Consider the following 25,643-nt stretch of genomic DNA (forward strand, 5'->3'; position numbering starts at 1 on the left):
AGTTCTCTTACGATCTGGAATATTTCTACCATCGTGGAACGTCTTCAGAGAAAGAAGATTAGAAGACCACGAAGGGAATACCATATTTATCGAACGCTGTTCTCGCTTTATTGCGTTGTAAAATTTACAGAAAAGCTCGGAAGCCTTTTGGGTCGTTTACGAGTTCGTTGACTTTCTTTCTAGCCGCTCGTTTCTCCTCGACTTTATTATTTTGGGTCGCGCGCTCGCGCGTGTGCCTTCGGCTGATTTTTATATTTATTTGTACCGACCGGTATTATTGAATTCCGATAATCTGCTACGCCGACATCGTAATCCTCCCCCGGTGACGGTCCACCCCACAGACGATACGCCGCGATTTATGCCTCCTCCACGCCTCTCTTCTCGCTCTTCCTCTGCTCTTTTTTTCACTTTCTTTTCACCCTTAGCCTTTTAGCTGCGGCGACAAAATTATCCGCAGGGGCGGCGACCTTCGACTTTGCTCTTCCGGAATAGTCGCCGACCTCCAATTTGGGGGTGAGAAATCGCTTCCAATCGTCAGCTTTTTCCACTCGTGTCGGGCGTTTATTTAACGATACTCCCAAAGCATACTCCTACACTTGCTGGCTATCGAATTAGATAGGGTCATTTAACATTTGTAGTATTTTTCAGTATTATAGTAAAGTCGAAACTTAATAACAACGCTTATTTATTAATTACTGAAGTGTTGTAGTCTCGTAACGCTGTTGTGACGTTGATATTTTACGTTCTCGTCGTTTTGCCAAACACTCTGAATATTTGACTTCGAATTAGACAGCGTAGCGATCATGTCGACGAGTGCACGGAAGATGAAAACACGCATAATATAATCGTAAAAGATGTTTACCTAGTTGGGATACTTTCACGAGGCATATCCACCATTTTCTCTTGTGTGTTACTGTGAAGAACTCGACAGAGATTACGGCTAAACACGTCGGAGGCTTTTACCTTTACTGCAATTTCAGTCCTTTGCGAGGAACCATCCCTTTTTCTTTGCAATCATAGAATGCTGAGGTGGCTCGATTAAAATCCGGTTCAGGGACATTAATTACGTATCTCAGGAAATTGTCTCTCGGCAAACAACCGAACGTTTCCCGTCGGAGGGTAGTAAAAAAGAATCGCGCCGACGAAGGCACAATACCACTTTTACCATTCTCTCTCTCTCTCTCTTTCTCTCTCTCTCTCTCTCTCTCTTGGTTCTCGAGCCTCTAATCGAACTCGTAAAAAGTTGAAGCACTTCTCTCACAGATCGACCCACGCGCGATCGGTTTCCAGTTGCACCGACTGGTAAAGTTACCAGACCAAGCCAATTTATTTATTCGACCCACTCTCTTTTTCCATGGTTCTCCATGGTTAGCTGAATGGATGGATGGATGGGTGGATGGATGGATGGATGAATGTACGACGTTAGTGTGACTCGTTCTATTCAGCCCGGATGGTCAGGATAGAAAAGGAGGATCTTCCTTCTTCTCGTTGTCGAGCAGCGCAAAGTTCGTGAACGATCGTTTTTTTTTTCAGCTGTTTCTTCGCGATTCGTTAGATTATTTCTGCTCGTTCTCTTTGTTCTAGAATGGATATTCCACTTTCCTGAATGATCTTTCTTCAACAGTCTGCTCGAAGTAATATATTAGTTCGTGAACATACTGCTGTCGACAACTTCTTCGACATATATTTGGAAGGACATGAAATATATTAATTTTCCGAAGGGATTCTAAAACGCGTGAAGAAGGATCTTGACCTTAACTTATAGGTTATGATTGTAAGTATATTTATATATACAGGGTGGTTGGTAACTGGTGGTACAAGCGGAAAGGGGGTGATTCTATGCGAAAAAAGAAGTCGAAAATATAAAATAAAATTTTTTTTTTAATAATTTTTCCATCGAGACAACGATCTACAGTGAGATCCGTTATAACGAGACGTGATAAAGTGCACGCGTACCGAGCGAAAATTCAAAGTCAATTTTCTCGAAAACAAAGCCTCGAACGAAAAATTTTTATTCTATATTTTCGACTTCTTTTTTCGCGTAGAATCATCCCCTTTCCGCTTGTACCACCAGTTATTAACCACCCTGTATATAATTATAATTGCAATAGCGTAATTATGTGTATATAATTAATATAATGATATTATAACAATGCAATGTCGGAGTAAAATTGTGACTCGAGTATTCTATAATACCACGGTAGCAGTTAAGGGCTAAGGGATATTACGAATGCATCATTGAGTGTCAGTAGCAAATAGTCGATAACACTTTGCCTTGCTTCGATCGTATCGATAAACCGTGTTGAATCGATGGAGCAAAGTTAAAAGCCTTTATCCTTCGAAACAATTCAGTTGGCTCGAAAGACGATAAAAGACACATAGAACACGCGAGGTTCGCGAGCGTGCAAATAGATTTTTAATCGGGGGCTGATCGTGAGGGCGGCGGCGCGAAGCTAAGCTCTACTTTGCAGGAATTTCTAAGGAGCTATAATGGGGGCTCCTGGGAATCAAGTTTTCGGAGATAAGGATCACGGGAGTATAATAAGGGATCGGACGAAGGACGTGGTGATCCTAACCATCCTTCGTCGGGTTAGCTTCTACGGGTATCGAGCAGAGGATCTAAAGGATCTAATAGCGAACTTCGTAGACGGGATTCTTCGAGCTATCTGGTTCGATCTCAATTTGGGAATAATCTAGGAATAGAACACTGGCGCGAGCTTATCTCCCCGATAATTTCGAATCGTTTCATCCTTGTACCTTGAAATATTAACCCCTTTAATAGTTTTCGAATATGCGAGTGTCTGAGGAATTTAATTAAACGAGAACTTTTCTTCGTCACATATTCGCATTGTAATTGTATAATTTGTATTACCATTAAATTGCTTAAGCAACGTAATAATCGTTTACTTGTGGTGAAAATGGAATTTACAAATTATTTAGGTTACGTGATGGTTACAAGAAGAAAGTTAAAGACAGCGTCATTTTAAACGAGGACTATTTGAAAATTTATAAATTTTAGATCAAACCCCCGATACATTCAAAGCATGTTAAACAAGATATTTTTCGAAACGCGAGCTATATTTATCATACGGTTTTAAAGCGTCGAAAATGTATGAATACTCGTCGAAAGCGTTATCCTGTCACAGGCAGAAAATCCTCTTTCTATCTGGATCTTAAACTTCTCTGCCCACTAACCTTCTCATTTATTCAGTCACCGATGCGCTACAACACCTTACCAATCCCTTTCTTCTCATTTCCTGTCTGCGTAGACCGCGGTTCTTTTTTTCTCTTTCTCCTCCTCCTTCTTTCGTCATTAAGGACGTGACATTTTGCTCGTTCTTAACTCATCCTTTTCTTATCGAACACCTCTCTTCCGTTCAAAACGCCCCTTACCATATTTTCGCCCATATCCGATCCTCTCCCTTTCTCTCTCTCTCTCTCTCTCTTTCTCCCCCAATCACCTGTGCAGTCTTCTCGATCGTAATTCCGCTTTAACTCGAATCCAAACGAATATTTGCTCTTTGTTTCGCTATTCCAACGTTATCGCAGCGTTCGCACGACTCGCGAAATGGATAATTCCGCGTTTAAATTATCGATCCCGTACGATATGTCGCTGTTGAGCGAACTGTGAACGAGATTGCGCACGAAAATGCTTTTTATTTAGTTTATCGAGAGAGCCTTCGCGTTTTATGCCTTCATCCCCTTTTTCTTCCTTTACGACGAACGGATTTAATCGACTGTACTCTCCTTTACGGTGCTTCTTTCGAGTATGTTGTCGAAACTCGCTCACGATTTATTTTTCTCTTGTTACAGATGGAAGACGAGGGCAATCATGGCAACGATGATACCAGATGCTTCATTTTGTCGACGCTGGCCGCGCTACAATGGTCCAGAGTTTCCTGCGTCCTTTGTCGAGCACCCATGCTAGTCTTCGACAGGTATCCCTTGGTGGATGGTACCTTCTTCTTGTCACCCAGACAACACTCGTCCGCCTGCGCGGAGGTAATTCGAAGTTTCAATCGCTGTTCGTGTAGTTCGCACGATTTTAAATAATCTTCAGTCGCGTCGAATTCACTGCGTCTACGATCTTCCGATTCTTATGTTCTTAATCTTGCTCTTATCTCGATAAATCAAAGCACTCTGAACGTTTTAATAAAGCGTTTAACATCGAATTGAAACAATTCTTTCATATTTTGCATATTTTTCATATTCTACAGTTAGCTGGAATGTGAATCTATGACGTGATTGCTGTTTCAGGTTAAGGTCGAAGGTCGCACGCAATTTTTGTCCGCTGTGTGTATGAGCTGCCTGGAAGGCAGCGGTGGCCAACCCGTACGTTGTCGTTGCTGTACTCAGCCGTGGGACGGATCTAGCTTAGTCCTTGGTACAATGTACAGCTACGATATTTTCGCTGCCATGCCTTGTTGCACCGAGCGACTCAAGGTAAGTTGTTCGTTCGGCGTCTTTGTTATTCGCAACGATGTGTTCTTAAAATCAACGACGTTCTGGAAAAGATAAGCAGATGACGACTTACGTATTTCGCGTGTATCGACTACGGTGGACGCTGCTATCGAAGAAGTGAAAATATTAATTATTTTATCTGTAGCTGTCGTGAAAAGCTGAAATTCATCTTCTTACGAGTGCCGATATTCGATTCTCCAACGAACAAGTACTCGGGACACCATCGTGTTAAATATCGTATCTTTAAATATGTTATCTGACTCTCGAGTTTCTCTCACCGGTACTCAATCTGCCAGTGAACAGGTACTCAACCGATAAACACTTCGGCGCACAAAAGTATTCACGATCTTTTAACGTAGGTACTTGGATATATGTACACAAGTAAACGTTGGAAAAATACTAATGTCTGTTACAGTGCAACAGCTGCCAGAAGCCACTGATCTATCCGCACCAGCGGCTCAATTTCTACTCGGACTACAGCCGCGTATTCGCGTGTCCGCATTGCCGAGCCGTGGACGCCCACTTCGTAAAACCGCTCTCGATCTGCTTCACCCGCGAGCAGTTTCAGCTTTATAGCCAGTGGCCGTAACCATTAGGGAACTTAGCTAACCGGCGTCGAAGCATCGCGACTGACCCGTGTCCCCTCTTCTTCGATCCACTGATCTCCCTGCTCCGGGCGACCTTGCTCTAGATCATCCCCCCCCCCCACGCTCGTCAGATCGTTTTAATTCTTTCCTGTAAACGATTATCATCCACCTGAAGAAGATAACGACGACGAAGAAGAAAAGAAGAAGAAGAAGGAGAAGAAGACGAAAAATGCGAGAAGAAAGCAACAAGAGCGTGAAAAATCTCAGGCTCGGCACTTCGCTTTTTCTACGCTCTTTTATTCATTTTTTCTCGGCAAGAACGAGTTTTCTTTTCTGTTTTTACAAGAAACGATCAATTTTTAGTTTTTCATTCGAGCGTTCCGATTTTCGGGAACATTGCCAATGTGTTTCCAGTTATCAATCGAGCGAGTCAAGAAAATGATTTTCTCTTATGTTGCGTACGAACGTGTCAGGATCTTGCCGAAATGTCGATTAACCTGAGATCGAGAGTATAAAGCGGACGTGTAAGGTCATTACCGGCGAGTTCCCGTAGCAGCGATAACGTTTAAGGTTTTTTTCTTTCTCAATGTCGATATAGTAGGGTTTATCTATGTTAATTCAATGCGAGGGACGAGGGAATCCGTGTACTTGGGCCACAACGACGAGTTCATCCCATCGATCGACATGGGAACCAACGCATCTCGACGGCGTATCGATCGATTCGGCGGAGCTTCAACTCTTGGCGAGAATTCGAGCCAAGGATTATCGTCAGTATTATTGGTAAGATTAATCAACAAATCCCAGAACTGGAGTACGTTTCTGGTGGAATTGATCTTTAAGTTAGCAAAAGTTTGCGTAGGAAACAACGTTTAGTAAAACGCGCGGGAAGTTCCTTCATTTTCCTTTTCTTTCGTTCGTCTTTACGTGTCTTTACATGATTCTTCGTGTTCTATTGGCAGAGATACGATTAGTCGAATTTAAATGCGAGTCAAATATCATAGCGAATAGAATAGGCGTATGTATAAAGGAAATTAGCCGTTCGAGGAAATCTTGTTAGCTTTAGGGAAGTCGAACAATTAGGTTTAAAAATGTCGAACGAGATCGATACGTCGTCGATTATCGTCAGTTGACGCGTTTCGAATCGAGCAGCGATTTTTTTATAAGATTCGTCCCTCGCGTCCCATAGTTGAATTGCGTTAACTGGAGGGATAGAAGAAGAAAACGAAGAAACAAAAATTACGAATTGCAGATAAGTATAGATCGAGATACGCAGAACGCTAAAAAGAAAAAGAAAAAAAAATGGTCTAACTTTCCTGTATATTACGTAGGTATGTATAAGAAACAAACATAAAAAAGAAAAAAAATAAGAAAAAAAGAAAAAAGAAGAAAATGGTCACTTCGAAACGAAAAGGGGGAAGAGATAATGAACTATCGTTTGTTACTTAGATAATCGAGAACGTTGTTTTTTTTACATTTTATTAGTTTATACGTTTATGGCGGCCATGTTGATTTTGTTTAAGGATCTACGACTCATTCGATGGGTTTTCACGTTGAACGGCCGGGCGCCCAGCGATCTTCCGCCCTCGAGACCATTCTCTCTCCCTAAATTTCGATCCTTTAACTTCATCCTTATATATTTCGCTCCCTTTTTCGATAACTCGAAACATACGACTGGTTTACCACAGATGAAAACGCAGCCTCGTTTACTCTCCTCGATCCCCTAATACTTTTCCCTCCCTCTTTTGTTTCAATTTTACAACGTTGGAAATACTCCCGAAGGGTGGTCGAAAGCCATGGGCGCCCGAAGTAGCCAGTGTAAATACGTAATTAAGTGGGAGAGAACGAGAGGGAGAGAGAAAAAAGAGAAGAACGGGCCATATGCAGGTTCGTTCGTGAAAGCCTGTGAAAGAATGGTACAGAACGTAAGCGAGAAAGGACGGAGCGTTTGTAAGAGAGCGAGCGAGAGAGAGAGAGAATACGAGAATGGATGACAGCGTGAAAGAAGGGAGCGAAGAAAAAAAAGAAGAAGAAATAAAATCTTCGTTTTTCTGGCGATGCTGGTCGTTGCTGTCCATCAATAGCGGCCGTCCCACAAACAGAAGACCGCCCACCGTTTTCCCAAGGTAGTATAGTCGATCGTGTACCTTCTTTACGTTATTTCGATTTAAAAGTATACTTAATCCATTCGTACGCCGGGAAGTATATTTAGGAGATTTCTATATTGTCCCGTACAGGTTTTTAGCGAGGACCCCGTGAACCCCGTTGCCTGACGCCTTTCACGAACCATTTTCTCGTCTTCGTTGCTCGATCTCGCCACGAGATTCTTTTCTCTTCGTCTGATAGCGCGAGAATATATAGGAAGAAGGAGAAAAAGAAGGAGAAGAAGGTTGTTTCGTCTTTTACGTGCTTTTCTTTCACTTTTCTTCGTTCGTTCGAGAAATGTTCGAGGCTGTTACGGTGGCGGGCTTCATTTAACCGAGCACACACTATACGACGATTTAATCTATGAGAATATCAGCGAGTGAGAGTAAGACGTGGGATCAGAGCGAACGAACCAGAAGGGGGAGAGAAAGGGGTGCACAAATTGCTGAAAACGTTTTCTGTGTACGAGTGGAAGGGGCGAGAAAGAACGAGAGACGTAGAGGGATTAAAAGGGGAAAAAGTAAAAAAAGAAAAAAAGGAAAAAAAAAGAGAAGAATGGAATAAGAATATTTGTACAAGAGGACGCGCTAATTCTCTGAATGCACACGTGTATTCGGGGATGAAAAGAAGTACATTATGTCCGCGTGGAACACTTCTTTTTTGGGTAGCCGAATACGACGAGCCGAAGAGTGCGTTATCATCAACGTCGTCCGATTTTGCCACGCAACGAAACCGCGTTTCTCGTTCAGTTTTCTTCGTTTCCTTTTTATCGTTCGCTTTTGTCGTGTCGCGAGCAAGCCTCTTTGCGTCTAAGCAGTCGAGAGACACAGACGAACACACACAGACGGGAACGAACAGAGCAGAAGATGGAGTTGTTGGAGGATCGTCTCTCGTTACGTTTTTCTCAGAGTGCCAAATAGCGGGAAGAAAGATTGTGAGAGAATGGAAGGGAAACAGGAAAACAAGTAACTGCGAGTCTGTGAATCTTTCCCATAGATGTTTTTCGGTTGTTCGAAACCCGATTTTCTTAGCTTCCTCGCTTTTCATCTGGTTATCAAGGGTACACTTTCGTTTATAAGTCGCAGGATATTTGCTAATTTTAAACAATTCTGATAAAGTAAATTCGATGTAAAATCTTCAAAAAAATAGTATAATTTATAGCTTTCCGTGTAAAACACACGGATTACACACATCGATAACGCATCAACTTCACCTTGTAATCGAGGAATTTTTTTTTAGAAACGAGCCGCAGGTAAACGTGGCGAACTATGTTTTGGAAGCTTTAGTTCCAATTTTTTAAATGGTAGTCACGTTTGGATCGGTAATTATAACGGTTCCTAAAGAAGAATTTCTTTTTTGCATTATTCGAAACTAACTAAAATTTCGTAATTCAGTAATTTGATTTGAAAATACTCCGAATGATTTCAAATCAATCGATGTTTCTTTCTTAATAAATCCTAGACGAATAAGAACAAATTTTAGATAGCAAGTTCAAGCATCTTCTTGATACATTCGTTTGTAAAAAACAAAATATTTTTCGTAAATATTTTGCCCGAAAGTTCTTCGTTCATTCGCGTTTATTGTGTGATTTCATCGCGTATTCTACGAATATATCAAATATTCCGTGACTTATAAGTACCGATATACGCATGTATGGTCGTAAAAGCTACATCGAAGCATAGCCCAAACACACATAGAAATTTCGTGCTCGATTTTAGCAATTAGAAATAATCTCGGAGCTGTGGTGGTTGATATATTCGTTTTTATTACTTCTTTGTTCATACCCAGTGATTCTAGACGTATAACTAAATAACAAAATGCTACACGTGTGTGCGATTCGTTCCTCGTTTCGGTTCAAACGCGAGAAGCTCGCGTCATGCTCGCGTGTGCGACGATCCTGCGCGCACACGTTCTAGGAACCTTCTGTTCCTGCGTGTTTTCCGCGCGCGTCTTTCGAGCGTGAAAAGCGCGAAACGAAAGAAATATGAAACTTCTCTTCGCGCCACGAAGCGCGCGAGCGCGCCTACTTTTTGTACTCCCTACCGTTTTCAATTTTCGCTACGTGGTTCGCGTCGTTGAACACCATAGGTGCCCTGCGATACGTATACCGGGAGATTCATCGGCTCACTTTTAGTTCCTATCGCGACTCGATCGACGGAGGAACGAAGGAAACAGTGGTGGAATTCCTCTTCGCGAGAAGCCGATCGCAACGCGTGTCCCTTCGATCGATCGTCGTCTTCGAGATTTCATCGAGATCGCAAGATCAACCGAGATCTCTTTTCTCTTGGTTCGTGATGAATTTTTTAAAATGCCAAACCGAGAATCATAGTAGCGTAGGTCAAGATTCCACGCTATGCTTTTGTTTCTTTTTATACTTACGAAACGAATAAAAAGTTCCATAGTAATTCAATTATTTGACGAGGTAATACACTCAGCACCTATGTACGGGTATTAAAAACAAAATGCTGAAACGTGTAAGTTTGTCGAAAATTATTTGTGTTACAATTTTTAAACGTGTCATTCCTTTAGTTTCGTAATTAATTCGATCGAAATTTTACATCCTTGCGACGGTGTAGTTTCATGACTCGAGAAACATATAATGAACTTTTTACAACGATAAACGCAGAACGTTGTTTTATGACAACTAGCAAATGCAGTGATACAGCATTATGATTCTCAACTTTAGATACGCAGACCCATAGACGAAGAACGTAATTAAAGTAAACTAACCTCGATATTCAACAAACTGAGTAACTCGCTATCTAATGATAAAAGTAGTAGTCGGCACAACTAATTGGCTACGATATGTTATCACGTGGAACTAATTTAAAAGAAACAAATTCTACCGCTTTTATACGATTCGTACGAATTATTGGAAGAAACAAACGCTACGAACCCACGTTCGAAATAATGTGACTCGATTGGCGATCTATCTCGTTCAACTACACGCGATCTCTGAAAGAAAGTCGGCATCGATCGATCGTGGAAAGGACCGCGCCGTTCGAGGCACCTGATTCGATTTGTAAAAAAGATTTCGTCAGTTTCGACGCGTCGACGTACCTATATCTAGAATGTTTAAGGGAAGAAACTGCATCGAGGAATCGTAGGAAGCAACTTGGAGAAAATATTCTGCAACTTGCAACAGGAGGAAGAACGATAAATAGAGAAAAGGAACGGACGGTAGTAAGAGCGCGATTAGTTTCTCTATGGTGCGTCGACGCATAATGACGCACTCGCTCTGTAGTTGCTTAAGGCTAAACATTAAAGCTAGGCTAAACCTTTTTTATTCCCCAAGTAAAAGTCGCTGTAACGATCTTCTACTTTCGCACGATGCTCGGTGACGCTCGTCGACGAACGGAGGGCGGTTTCAGGTAGGGAGGAAACGACGCACGTTCGCGACGATCGCCTTCTCCTCGACTACACGAAACTACACGCAATTTTTCTCCCATTGACGAATCTACCTCGATCCACGCGACCCCGGGAGCAGAGAATTCTTTGGTCGTGCCGGGAACTTGTTTCTTTCTCTCGCGGCTAGCCGATGCAATAATCGTTGGAAGATCGAGGAAAGAAAATCCGGTTGCCTGCTGATGAAGCGTTCTTCGCCGCGACGATTCGAATCTTCCCCCGCGATCCGTTCGTACAGCGACGTTCATCGAGCGAACGATTTTCTATGTCGGTGTTTTTATAGAAAGAGTACGACGAGTGAAACAGAGAAACGTGTCCGTGAACGCGGTCGAGACTATTCGAAACGAAAGACCATCCGCAAAGGTGTCTCAAAGTGTGACGAAAGAAGAAACGTTTTTCGCTCGTGTTCACGGGTTTCTCTGAGTCTTGTCGATTGTCGTAATCGTGTCCGTGGATTCTTCTAATGATAATTAATCGAATAGCACATCTATATGGCACGTTGAGGGGATGGGATTAAGGGTTGTATGTGGTTGGGGAATTATACACAACAAAGGGGGGAGGGGGGGCTAACAATGAAGCAAACGCGAGAAAAGAAATTCTTTTTGCGAAGGTCTCGAGGATGGGAATTAAAGGAGAGAGGTTATGAATGGTTGAACTATGAATAGAGTTTAGCATATAGTCATTATGAAGGGTAAGAGGTGATGTAACGAAGGAGGAGAGGTTTTGAAATCATCGATAAATATGTAAGTTTATTGGAAAACGACGGTTTTCAGATTCTAGTTAAGAGAACTTTCTTCGTTTCGCCCGTCGGCTGGCCAGCCGGTCGACGCCCAAAGAGATATTCTTGAATTTCGTTGAATATTTTAGAGACTCGGCTCTAACTCGGTTATCGCTCGACGCTCGATGCCGCGAATTCTTCTTCTCGATCGTTTCTAACAGCGGAATTAAGAAGATCGTTGTATCGTCTTCTATCGAACAGAGAAACCGAAGAAGAGCGAATTTTCCGCGAAAAGGAAAAGAAGAGAAACGCGAAAGAAACGGAAGGCGAAGAGAAATCGTATTGTCGAGCGATCGAGAATCGTTCTAGTGATAGGCTACTGTGTCGTATTTGTGGAAGCTCGACAGAGGAATAGAAGAAAGAATGGTGGTGAGAAAGAAACGAGAAGAAAAAAGAATTTTATCCTGCAATTTATATATCGGTTGTTCTTCGAGACGTTCTTTTTCACGCGGACATTCACGCGATTTAAAATAATCTAATAAGAAGATGAAGTATATATATATATATTATATATGAAAATAAATATGAAATATTATATATGAATTCTACGTTTAAGGATCGGTTTTTTGTCTCTTAGTGTGTAAGGTTCTCTTTACAGCTGTGCTAGACAACTATAGGTATACATAAACGACGATATATTATATATACATAAACGACATTACACTACGGTAACAGAATTCACGCATATTAAATGTATAAAGACGCAGAATAAACGCGGTACGAGGTCTGCGTGCGGGAATCGCTCGTACGAGGCGCTCGTACGGCTCTCCTTAGGAATATAAAGGAAAAAAAAACACGTCTTGTATATCTATTTAGTGATTAAAATACGTACAACGTTTCATATGGAAACGAGAGGTGGACGCGTGAAACGATCGAGTGGCGATTTACCAAATACGCACGATGATCCTTCGTTTTTCTCTTCCTTTTTCTGTTTTTTTAATCTTCTCGGTGTACTTTCAAACGAGACGACAGGAAAAATACGAAGTACGAGAGACAATAAGAGTACCTCTGTAATCGTCCATGGTTCGGCTGAAGGAGAATTAATAAGAAAAGAAAAAGAAATAATATACAAATTCTAAAACATGAAATAATAAACTAAGAAGTAGATGAGAGAAACGAAAACAATTGAAAGTTCTGAGAAAGATGAAACGTCGCGATATTTAATCGAAATTAAAGAGAATCACATAGGGGAACAACGTGCGTGTTTGATGGGAGAAAATCGTCACACGATCTTTCACTGTAGTCGGTTTTTTTTACGTCTGTGACATACACGCACCCACTCACACATACACGCACACACGTGCATACATAGGTATACCGATACACTGGAACAAATACGCGCGCCGCGCGAACCAATACGACACACCTAATATATATACAAGGACAGCAGATATACCACCGCATAAGTACACGTACATACACATTTATACAAATGTACACAGGTGATGTTCTTTCAGTAGTCGCAATTATAAATCGCCGAGCCGCGTGGATCGTGATCAGAAACGCGTTCGAGCTTTTCTTACAGCGCCTCCTCGTTAACGTTTCATCGAGCACACCGGCTCGCTCGTTAGTCCATTTTTAATTTCATTCCCCTTTCTGCCGAGGCGACGTCGAGAGTCCTTCCGTGCGACCACCCCTTTTTTTTTTTTAATCCGTCGAGATATTTTCGATTCCTTGAAATCCCTACGTTTCACACTCCCGTTCTTCGTTTAAACGGGCAACCAATTAATTGACGTTTCGTTGCAACTGTTAGTTGCCCGATTCAGTGGTCCTCGCGAAAGTCCTTTTAATTTAACAATTTTATTTTTTTACCACCGATGGGTACGAGTTGCTTTTAAGTTAGGAAGGAATATTGTGCGAAGTCGTACGGAAGACACACGGGGTAGAAAGGGGTGCACGCGAAATGGTGATACTTTTTTGTGATCGATACAAGAAATCGACGCCCTCCAGCGTCGAGTCGCGATTAAATAGAACGCTTGATTTATTGTACCGAACGATTGGAATAAAACAGTGAACGACGATCCATCGACACATCTTTGAACACTTTTTTCCAATCGTTTAAAGATAGTAGCCGTATCGCTTTAGTTTTCTTCCGAGCAGATTTCATTTAATTTTCGCTTCTGCATAGAATAATATGTAGGTCTACAACGAGATGTACTACTCCTTTGATTTATTCCTCGACTCATCGTACGACGACGTCCGTTTCCCCGGCGTCGATGATCGCTCGTAGTCGAGTACGATTTATCGCTATCGCATCGTAGGTTTCTTAGAGATATTTTTAATTAGTTTGCAATCATAGCGACGAACGAACGACGCGGCAGCTGTCGCGAGAATTTCAAGGTCGTTCAGCATCTCGAATCTGTACGGTGATTGATTTTTCTTTACTTTGCCGCTCCGTTCGCGAACGACAGATCGATGAGTCCATTGTGCAGAGAATAATACGATTCTCCTTTCTATCTTATTTTTTCTCTTTGATTTTCGTTTGGCGATCCTGTTGTCCATTGAGCCGAACGCGCCACGGCTCGATCGTGATTGTTCGACATTTAGGTACCATTTAACACGTGTTTCTAAATTAGGTTCCATCGACTATGAACATTCGTCTGGCGTCTAGTTTTAGTCGCGAGAGTCGCGGGTACGTCTCTGAAGGTTTTTCTTCGAAATTGATCGAAGTAAGGCGGCGAGATTGATGAAAAACTACGGATACCTTAATTACCTCAAGTTATTAATTAAATTATTAGAAGGCGCGTTGTGTATCGTCCATCGGGTTGTAAAAGATGTTGGTCAAAGTTTGATCGACGTGCCCGCGGGGTCGAGCGTTTTTCTCGTTTTCCAACCCGGTTATTTTCAGGCGCAGAAACGTGGAAAGAGCGAAGGTATGAATGAGAGCAGAACGAACGAGAGCGAAAGACGTTGAGCGATTCGATGCACGACGAGAATGCAGTGTGAGAGAGGGTTGAACATTAAATGGAGAGATAAAGAAAATAAAAAAAAAAAAAAAAAACTGGAAAGAGGAGAAGAAAAAGAAGCATTTAACCGAATCGCGCCACTTGTCTATCGACAGAACGCGACCTTATCGAAAGACGTACAAAGTGAGAAAGATAGAGAGGAAAAAAAGATAATATTAACGCGAACGTGGAACCGGAAGGGCGTCGTTCCATGATCCGGGGAAACCGAATCGAGATGAGAAAGACAAGCAAGGAAGACGCGATTGGTTATACATAATCCTCCCCCTGTGGAAAAAATCCTTTCGGTTTCGCGTGTGTCGAGCCCCGATTAAGTTTGACAGATTATAAATCTCACTCCCTCCCTTTTTGCAAACGCTGATTCAGAGGCCACTGTTTTTTCCACGCCCAACACGACGATGAGAAGAGAACGATGAGCGAGAGTGAAAGAAAGAGAAAGAGAGAGAGAGAGAGAGAGAGCGAGCGAGAGAGAGAGAAAGAGAGAGCGCGTATTAGGGAAAATGAAGAAGATAAAAAAAGATTGATTATGCCATGGAGATCTCCTGTAATTGATGCGTGTAATTTAAAATGTACATTGCCCAAAAATATGGTGTTGTTATAATACTGAAACGTGTTACGGACGACGAAGAAATTTTATCGAGTGCGCTACTGGAGAGCGATTTTGTTTTTTCTCGCGGACGGCGTTTACGTTGACCCTGTTCTTCGCGCCTTGTCTCTCGACGCGATTATAATAATCCTACCGTTGATCCTTACAAAAAAAAAAAAAGAAAAAAGAAAAAGAAAAAAAGAGAAAAAAAGCGAGAGAGAAAGAAAGTTTATTATCGAAATAACGAGGGCTTAGGAAAAGTAGAAAGAAGAGAGGATTAAAAAAAAGAATGTGGGAAGACAGAGAGGAGAGATCGAAAGATGAAAAGAGGAAGGTTTTTTTACTTCTCGAGAGATTACACGACGTACCTATTTGAAACAACCCACACACCCCCTCTTTCGTCCAGTCACGGACGTGTCCCAGTGAAAAGAATTCTTTGGCGCGTTTTTTAGAGAAAGATTTTTATATCGAGAGGTTGATCGGGAGGCAAGGCCGACGATCGCCGACCACGCAAATAATACACACACCGGCTGTCTTTCACACTCTAAGAAAGAACCGGGCTCCCAGCGAATCGAGCGGGATCTACGATTTTTCACGGTGAACCGACGGAATATGTCATACGGTGGTGGAAGCGTGTATATCGGGTGCCAAATCACGTTGAACGGGTTGCTGTTGGAGATATCACTTTTCAAAGCTTTTGCGAACAACTTCTTGAATCTACAGTCCAAATTTGCTCAACCACAAAAAGGAAAAACGTATATCGAGCATTCTCTTCTTTGGCCCTGTAACGAATATATATGTATATCGTGAAGGTAATTTCTCAAGAAGCTGGTGTTTCCCCTCTGTAGACGAATCTCGGAAGGAGCTCGGAAAGACCTGAAAGTTCACTAATCCTGGGAGCCCGGCCATTATCGAGTCGATTGGAGATAGGTTGGCTAAGGTACAAATGTACATAGGAACATAATGTTGTTATTTAACCTATAACACCTGCTTCTCGTTTGCTTCCTCTTGTTTTAAAATAAAAAAAAAAAAAAAGGAAAAGAAAAAGGAATGAAAGAGATCATATAAGCTATAACTTTGAAAAAAATGATCAAAGGTATCGACATATTGTACAATATACCTTTTACACGAAGAGAACGAAATAAAATAAAAATAAAGGAAATAATTAAAAAGCTTAAAAATTCAGAGGACAGAGGTTTCGACATTTCGCGGTTTCTTCTAAGAACGAGATGGAGCAAACGAATGAAAACGCAAAACAGAAAAAAGAGAGACAGAAAGAGAGAGAGAGAGAAAGGTGGATATGCAAATCGATATCGCGGATGGAGGATCGATGAGTTAATCGACGTGTAGCTGCGTAGACAATTGGTTCACGGCTCTTCGCGTTTCACCTTCGTTCCGTTCGTTCGTTCGTTCGTTCGAATCGTCGTTGGTCCTCCCAGTTTCCATTTATTCCCTTTCACCGGTGTTTTCGTTTTGTTTCAGCCACCGCGCGCGGATGGCCCGGTTTTTACGAGCCGTGATCCAATCGATCGCAAAGAGAGAGCAAGAGAGTGAATGAGTCTCGTTATGGTGGGAATGAAAGCAACGAAAAATTCCATAGAGAAGAGAGAACGAAAGAACACAGAAAATACATATACACGTACAGATACATAAACTCGTACACGGCTTCTATTACTCGTCGCGAACGACGGTTCAATTTTCGCTTCGTTTTCGTTTTCCATTCTTTGCGTTATGGCGTCTTCATCTAGATCCTCTCGATTCAGGACTAGTGACTGGCGTTCAATTTTTACCCTCGTGCCACCGTTCCGCGCTAATGTCCCCCTCGAGTGTCTTCTGGAAGCTGGGTGTATTTAAAAAGGGAGAAAATCTTCGAATACAAACTCTTGCATCGAGAATGAGATTTCTTTGAAATCCACGACTCCAAGACTCTATAACGGTTCTTGTATTCTATTACACGAATACAACGACGCAAGGATATTCTCGCTTTTTTTTTTGAAAGTTTGCTTTTCTCCAATGGACACTCGAGGAACGAGACGAAGGTGCGGAAAAGCACGAGCAAGAAAGGTGAAGAGATATTTGGATGAAGCAAGATAATGGATACGCGCGTGCAACGATCGTAATTAAGCTTTCACAGTGGAGACGCGTAATTAATCGTTAGTTGGTAGGCCGCCCCGAAGTATCGAAACCCGTTTACAGGCAATTTCCTCAAGGGGTAAACCAATGTGTCTGAATGGCGTGTGGATGTGCTATAATCACCTACTACTCCCTTCCCCTACGTACATTTAATCGCGTTTTACTCTGTGTGTGTATACATATAGTCTTACGTATATACATGTATGTAATCGTGTGTATCGCTAACCAATTCCCTTGTTAGTAGTACTTTCTTCTGCCGTGTCTCTAAGTATAGTCCTCTCGGCAGAGTTCTTCGCACCAACGTAGAGAAATACTCTGAAAATTCTCTCCTCGATCGTGATCGATGTTTTCGATGATAATTCGTAATTTGTTCTTAATCGTAGAGCCGTAGAATCGCAATAAAGTAGCAGAGTCGAGGCGGAGAGAATAAATATCGAAGAGAACATCGCTTTTTCTTCAAATCGGCAATTGAAGATTTTAAGCGTGAAGCTGACACGAGTGAAATTTTCAGAGTGACACGAAACACCAAGCGTAAGCTTGCACGTGTGTATTTGTAATACGGTTTTTCCAGCGTATACGTCACGACACCTTGCGTGTGTAAGACTGCGACATACATTTTGCACTCGGTTGTAAGAAGAAGAGAGAGAAAGAGAGGCGACAGTGCGGAAATATCACCGTGGAATATCGACACCAATTCAGCGACGTGTATTTTTTGTTTCCTTTCAGTCGTTCCGTTTTTACGCGCGCGGATAGTCGCGTGGATCCGAAGAGCGAGCTCGTTTCATAGGATACTCGGCGTTTTTCTATCGGTCATTGAGGAAAGTCATTTAAAAGAATACGACGATGGACAGAAAAAAAGAGAGAAGCGAGAGGGCGGAGAGTCTTCCGCGTGAAAACGATAAGCAATCTCCTTTTTTTATATCGGTGAGAAAAAATTGTAATAATTACCATAATCTACGTGTCGTGTTTAGGGTAGTCTTTTTTATACGTATTTCGAAAAGAAACAAGATTCGTCAAATCGAATAATCGATAAATGTCATCGCGTGTGATCGAGGATCTCGTAACGATTTTTGGTTACAGTGAATCGTAATTCGAAGTCGGGGCATTTTTATTCGGCTGTGTTTATTAGGCGGGGGGTTAAGAAAAGGAAATTCTGAGAGAAAAGTAAAAAAGAAAAAAAAAAAAAAGAAACGAAAAAACTTCGCGTAGTATTCGGATAAGGCTTTCGAAATTTAGATGAATAATTTTTGTACCCTATTTTTTTAAGCGATCGCCGAGGCGATCAGGAAACGAGATCGGGCAAAAAGGGTCGTACGTTTTTTAAAACGCGCTAGGATTTATAGCTCGTGTTAAGTTTAGTTTAAGCGTATAACCGCGTCGCGTAACATAAATTAGTAGCTGTTGACAAGAGGAGAAAGGAAAAGATACGAATGAAAAAGAAGGTTGGAAACTTGACAAGGAGGGAGGAAAAAAGATAAACATCTTCTTAAAAAGAAGTTAAAAGACACGCCACAGGAAAGAAGAAGAAGAAGACGAGAAAGATGCTTTCGAGATCTTTTGAGAAAAACTTTGATCGAGGTGTTCGCCTCTGTTTAGCCCTTTCACACGTGCGATCGAACTTTTCAATTCGTCCGCGTGATGAGGAGGAGGAGGTTCCCTTTGAAACGGAAAAGGGTGGCGAAGAGGAGAAACGACCATCGAATTCGCGTATTTCTTCAAGAAATTAGAAACAGTTAACACGCTTATGCTCCTCGAGTCGAATAACTCACCGAATTCATTCTGAAATTGAACGAAGGATAATACGAAAAAAAGCACAATGCGTATTTCGTGGCGAGAAAAAGAGAGAGAGAGAGAGAGTGAGGGAGAAAGAAGAATGAAGTTGAACGAATTCTGTGGAAAAACGAGTACCAATCGCGAAGCCCGCGTTTTCTTCTAGTTGTATAATTCTTCTAACGCGTGTTTAGCTTGTACTAATTAATTCGTTAATTAATGTCGATTGTAAAGTAACGTGAAGGCCGGAAGGAGGGGAGTGACCGATCGGAGGGCATATAGGAAAGGAATGGAAAGACGGATCTAAAATCAGGAAAAAGGAAGTATGGCGAAGGAGGAAAAAATGTTAAAAAAAAAAAACGAGTAATAAGAAATCATAGTAAAACACAAGCATTCTTGTGCATTGCGAAAGCAACAAAATAATCAATGCTGGTAGTGCGGACCAAACGGGACAACTGACAGAGGGTGCTTCAAAGCAAGGATAACGAAGAGGAAAGAAAGTGAAGGAGAAAAGGGATAAAATGGGACGAAGACTTGTCGAGGCATGGAAAATTGAGGAAATTGAGAAGAGGAGGGAAAGAAAGAGAGATGCGAGATTCGTAAAATTGCCGCTCCATCGGAAATCAACGTCTAGAAGACTCGTTCGTAGTGGTTAAAAAAAGAAAACATTTTTCCACGAAGCGTGTATTTCTCTCGAGCGATTTTCACGAAAATATTCTAACGAGTCGTTTCAATTTAGTCCTGTTGCCTCTACTGTCCTCTTTCTTTCGTCGCTAAACTTTTTTATACTATCGACATATTCAAGTATCGAGTAAAGATTTCGATTTTTAAACGGGGTGAAGTGACTCGAGAGAAAAAGACGCTTCGGAGATCCATGATTGGCTACGTGGTATTCGAAAGCGATACACCATTCTTAACGTTTAAGGCTTGTACGAAATTCTTCTATCGGACTCAGTGCGTTTGTCTGTCAGGGTAAGCTCGCTGTCTCGTTGACGGGAATATTTCTGTATCGATGTACGTGAAATGTATAAGGAAGAGCGCGGTCATGCGTCGTACGAAACTTCTACCTCCAGAGATTAGGATGTCTCGCGTATTAAGGTGTTTCTGGTATTCGTCGTTATCGTCGTGTCTTTTAAACGTTTGTCATTTTTAATTTTGTTTGTTACATTCAATCGTCAGACTCTTTAGAACAGATCGCTTTTTGATGAAACGATGAAACAGTGGCGAAAGAATCAATCGCGGTTAGTTTCTTTCTTTTGGTTTCTCGTTAAGGAGAAAAATGGAATAAAGAACGTTAACAGTTTCTATTATTCGTAAACGAGAAATTTGATCGAATCTCGTTGATTTAAACACGATAAATGATCGGATATATAAGAAAGAAAGATGAAATTTACGCGAGACTTTCCCAAGGAAATCTTCGACGAAGGAAGAAGCAATCGTAACGACGTTTCGATCGATTATCCTTCGAACTAACGCGCGTTCGATATATAATGCAATATATACACGCAGTTAATTGTATTAAGACGTACGTAACTATAATCGCTATTTGCTGTTTCGATCGTAGAGGTTAGACGAGATATCCCACCTCCCTGTATCGCACGCGCAACCTTCGCGAAGATGATAATCCTTTCTCGAAGAGGAAGAGAAAAGCCCTGGCGCTTTTAAGCGGCGAGACTCGTGTATACATAACTCGTAGGTTACCCTTTGCTCGTAGTAATTAAATACTCGATCGAAGCTATCCCCCATTTCTTCGTGTAGCTTGCGAATAGCTGAAAAACGTCGGCGCGTTCACGTCGCGATAAATCAATCAGCGATGAAAAGAGAAAGAAAGATCCTGTAAATCGGCCGATCGATCGTTGCTTGGAATTAAAGAACGAGTCGAAGCGATTTAATCGAGCGAAAAGATTTTATTCTTGAAAGGAGCAGTGAAAGACGAGAACGACTTGAATGCGCCGTCGCGGTGATCAGCGATCTCGAATGAGTGGCGAATGAGTGTGAAAAACGAAAGGATCTTAACCCATCGGTGAATTTGCAGCCCGCCAAGAATAAAATACAAAGGAGAAAAATGGTATACACTGGCCCACGAAAGTCTTTGATCATTCACCGCAAAACTTTTTACGTCTATATCGCGTGTGTTGTACACGACATTTTAAAATATCATTGCTATTGCTGCGACGATATTGGCAAAGTTGGAGACCAATTTGAACAATGTATATAGAAATTACGAGATATTTATTACAAACGTACGTTTCGTGGAAAATTAGTATTCGAATTCTTTCGTGTACCTGTGTATATGTATAGAAAGCTCCGTTGACGAAATCGTATTCCGGAAGCCCTTGTCCGAACGAATTCTCGTTGGCCAACAGACCAACGCTATAGCTTTCCTTTCCGTTCCACCGCGTTCTACACCTTTTTTTCGACACGGGAGAACAAAGAGGGAGAAAGAGAGGAGAAAGAAAAGATATAGAGACGATGGCGAGCGAAAGAGTGAAGGGAAACGAAATCTGATGCCCGTTGGTCGCCGACCACGAGGAGAAACATCGACTCGAGCCACTTTGTGTAAAACGCTCCCTCTGGTTCAAGAGTGACGATCATTGCATTACAAATGAAGAACGCCGGAGAAAGAGACACGAGTCGCAAGGACGGAAGCTGTGAGCCGGAAAACAGAAGGGACATATACTTTTATTTTGAATCGTTGCTTCGAGGAGCATTCGTCCATCCTTCCTCGACACTATTTAATTTAATTGGCAGACGTCTCGAGTGCTGTGCAAATGGAGGAAAAAAGAAAAAAAAAAAGAAATAAAAGAGAAAAGGAAAAGCCTGAACTCGCGAGCACAGGGAACAAAGACTAGCTGTTTTCCTTTTTATCGCGAAGAACGGAAACGGAGAAGCGAAAAAAGGGATTCGTCCGTTTATACGGCAGGACAATGAATAAAAGAATATGCTGGTCCGCGATTGTGAGCTTTAATTGAACGCCACGTTCTTGCAATGATGGTCCTCGTTCTTCGTGGTCGGCCGTGGCAACGGAGGAGCGTTTCGTTTGGTCGACCTGGCTGTCTCCCGCTCAATGAATTCGGAGCTAATTTACCGATATTCGAGCGGTTTGAAGTGGATATCGACGAGTTGAAAAATCTGGCAGAGCTACCGCGTCGATCGATAATCGTTTATCGATGAGAGGATTCACAGTGAAAATTGCTCGGAATTCGATTCGGCGAGAGACAGAGTCCGAGGTCTTCTCTATACCTCCCCTATGAGAGTACAAATTTTTCTAACAAAAGTAATTATATTCGAGCGACGAATGGAATATTGACGCAAGGAAGCAGCAACAAGGAAGACGACGCGAGACAGAAGAGAAACGAGTGACCGTCAGATCGATCGTAGATTAGTGTAAATGAGAATTTGCGTGTGTGAGTTTACGAGAAAGGGCGGAGGAAATCGGTATGCTTGGTCGAGTGAAAATTAATACGGCGTGAGAGAGCGAAAGAAATGTGAGAATGCGTAACGAGAAAAGGAAAAGGTAATATTAAGAGGAAGAGAGTAAACGTTTAACGATGTTTTCCCCTGGTGGTATGAGTATATTACGACGATCTAAAATTAACAAATGATCTATTATATTATATGGTGTATGTACCGTATACTTATCTAGAGTTAGGTCTTATTTCAAACGTGTTACGTATTAAACGAGGTACGATACGTATAACATATATTATTGTATACACTTAACGAGCATACGCATACCTGTACGTTAACGATCTAGACTGCCATTAGCACTTAAGGCGCGGCTTCGCCCGATTTATCTCGATTTAGCCCGAATTCTCTCAGGTATGGCGTCCCAGGGATTGCTCGTTACGCGCGCCATGGGAACCGAGTTTCTTCCAACTTGCATACGGCGATCTATCCGAAACCAAAGACTGCAAAATGATCCAAAATATCAGAAATTGTTCTATCTATAACGTATTATCGAAACCGATGTATCAGACCGCGAGGACATTAGAATACCGAGAAATTGGGATTTCCCTCGTCACAATTCAAACTTGAAAAAGAATCCCACGACGATGTCCCGAGACGAAGTAAAAAGTCTAGCGACGACGCTCTCGAGAAAGCGAGGAGAGAGGTCAAGCGGCTGGAAATATCGAAAACTTGAACCCAACTCGAAGGTTTCCAGGGCCAACGTAATTCTCAATCCCTGCGACGTACGAAGCAAGTTTCGAACGTCTTCGTCCCCCACGGTTTGGGAAACGAAAAAAAGAAAGATAGAAAGAAAGAAAAAAAGAAAAAACAGGCAACACAACCACGGGGGAAGAGATACGATGGTAGCCGGTTTCGCGAAATTCTCTCGGAACGATCTACCAGGCTTGTGTCTTAAGTGAGATTGGTACACGGTAATGTCACCGCGGATAGAAGGAAGGACAGTGTGCATCGAAACGACAGGATGGTCTATAGTCGTGTGTATAGGGAAAGCAAGCTTCGAGGATGACGAACTCGATAATCGTAGCTAGAATTCGGTGTGTCTATTTGCATGCAGCTCCGCTCCGTAGGGATATAAAAACACGAACGTTTCCGATTTTTAATCTTGCTCTATCTATTCGGAGAAGAACGCTCTGTTCTCTATAGGTGAGCGTTTTTCTATAGGTGTGTCTCCTTTTCGCCTGCTCGGGGCGTATTATTCTCACGAGAGTCTGTAAATAGTTCTTAACTACACACGTAATCGTACGAACTTTAACGATATACGATTAATCAACAAGCAAACAACACACGTACACGTAAATTCATGCACCAGTTGTTCATATACGCATCAGTCAACGTCTACTTTACTGACCGACAATTTTTAACCAATTGCGATTCCCTTTTCACACCGATACAGTTGCAGAATCACGAGTAATCCCGTGCGACTTGCTCGGTCGTATTTTCTACCAATTTAGCAATAAAACGAATGGAAGCAAAAGAAACAAACGTGGACATGTAGTTTGTCTTTCGAGCAAATTCTCGCTGTATCGAGGAAGCAGAGCGATAAGCTGTCTGGCCTGATCAAACTCCGAAAACGCAAAATTTTTCGTATAATTGTTTTCGTCGGAGCAGCAAGATAGTCGACGATGTGAATGTGTACTCTTGCTGCATTTTATTTCGACGAAATCGCGGCTCTTGGTCAAATAAAATGAGAAACACGAAGGATGCTTTGATCACAATGTGGCGAATAAACTCTAACCTCGTGAGCGGGCACGAAGACTCGAGGGACAGCTTGCGGTGGTCCACGCGCCCAACTGCCGACCAATAAGACTCGAGAAACATAATTGTTCCAGCCTTCGATTTTTATGACGCATTTCGCCGCGTTTTTTCGACGCCTTTTTATATCTCCGATTTATCAGACTGATCTTTAGTAGATGAGCTAAATAATCGTAGAAAAATATGTCGAAGGGCAGGTCGTTTGGATCAAGAATCGTGTGGAAGTCAAATTACAGAATTCTAATAATACGCGGAAAATATGCTTGCTCGACCGACGATGTATTTATTAATTAAAGAGAAACAAAATTACGACGAAGGAAATTGACGAATTGCGGCGAACAACGTTGGCCCGACCACTCCATATCCGAACGTTCAAGAATTCCTTGATAGTTCGAATATCCGTAAGAATTTACTCGAGAGTCGGGTGGACGATCGACGTCGCGTGTAAAGAGACTACGTATACACTCGTATACGAAATATATTTTTGATAAAAATCTATTCAAAAGTGCTCCAAAAAACAACCAAAAAAAAAAAAGGAGGGAGGAGAAAAGAATAGAATAACAAAGGAGAATTTCGATGGTAGAAGATAGGAACGGTAGAAGTAGAAGCGTAGTGGTAGAAAATATGGCAGAAATAGATGTAATTAGCGTTAGGAATCGCGTCGTCTGTCGAGCATAATATCCCGAAGAGGGAAATTTGTAAAATTTTCTATACAAAGAAATTGGAACTTCGATTGGAACATTTTGCGCGCAACGTTCTTGATCGACGATCACTTCGTGTAAATCCAGTTCGATATATATTCTGTCTAAAAAGTCGACTGAGCTTTCGATAAAGGGAATATTCAGGTATTAACTTTACTACACGTGGTATCCACGTTGGCCATTTTTCGGAAAAGCATCGGTACACAACGCTAAAACCAGCAGATAGGAAACTTCTTTAGGCTCGAGATCTTGGAAAAATTTTCAAAGTGTCTTTTCTTTTGTCTGCTCCTGGAATCGATCTTATTGAGAGTTCAGGTAGCAGCGCTAATGGAACTTCCGCTTTGAATCCTATTCAGATACATATTTTCTAGATAAACACTTAAGATAGACAACTTCCACTAATAATGGAATTTGCAACGAATCCTATTTATCTACATTCAGCAATATTTATCCTTATCACAGTCCAATTACCCCTTTTACCTCGATACAGAGGAATTTATAACAAACGATTTTACCACAACATTCTTTCATACTGATATTAATCGCATCGTAATTTCAACTTATTCGGAATTGAATTTCTCAGAAGATAAACTGATTGACTACACCTTTAACAAATTCGACAACTTTATCAAGTGCCACTTTAAAAAGAAGAAAAGAGAGATAAAAAAGCAACACCGTGCTATCTTTCATCATTTTACTTGATAGAACAGAGTAAATTTTAAAATAATTTTTAAAAAGTATTTGCGACGTAAAAGTCCACGAACTTTTATGATGTTGGTCGATCAGTATAGCTTCTGAATGACTCGATTAACGAAATGTTTCACTAAATAATTAGCAATTAAAACACACCGGACGGTGTCGTAAAATCATCTTTACCGATCTCGACAGCTTCAT

At 41.7% G+C, this 25,643-nt stretch overlaps 1 protein-coding gene across 2 annotated transcripts; it reads left to right on the forward strand.

The window, feature by feature from the left end:
- Window positions 1–3,797: 3,797 nt before the first annotated feature.
- Window positions 3,798–20,640, forward strand: LOC117215144 (headcase protein). 2 transcript variants are annotated; one of them, XR_004489030.1, is made up of 4 exons: window positions 3,798–4,002; window positions 4,258–4,443; window positions 4,877–7,171; window positions 7,283–20,640. XR_004489030.1 is itself a non-coding variant. In XM_033461570.1 (3 exons), exons 1-3 carry the CDS (start codon window positions 3,814–3,816, stop codon window positions 5,048–5,050), a joined length of 549 nt encoding a protein of 182 aa, XP_033317461.1. In that variant the 5' UTR covers window positions 3,798–3,813; the 3' UTR covers window positions 5,051–20,640. The 2 variants fall into 2 exon arrangements, 1 of the variants encoding a protein (XP_033317461.1); XM_033461570.1 differs by having other exon boundaries at window positions 4,877–20,640.
- Window positions 20,641–25,643: the final 5,003 nt, after the last annotated feature.

The sequence above is a fragment of the Bombus bifarius genome, unplaced genomic scaffold, assembly GCF_011952205.1.
Source record: "Bombus bifarius isolate JDL3187 unplaced genomic scaffold, Bbif_JDL3187 scf7180000007971, whole genome shotgun sequence".
NCBI lineage: Eukaryota > Metazoa > Arthropoda > Insecta > Hymenoptera > Apidae > Bombus > Bombus bifarius.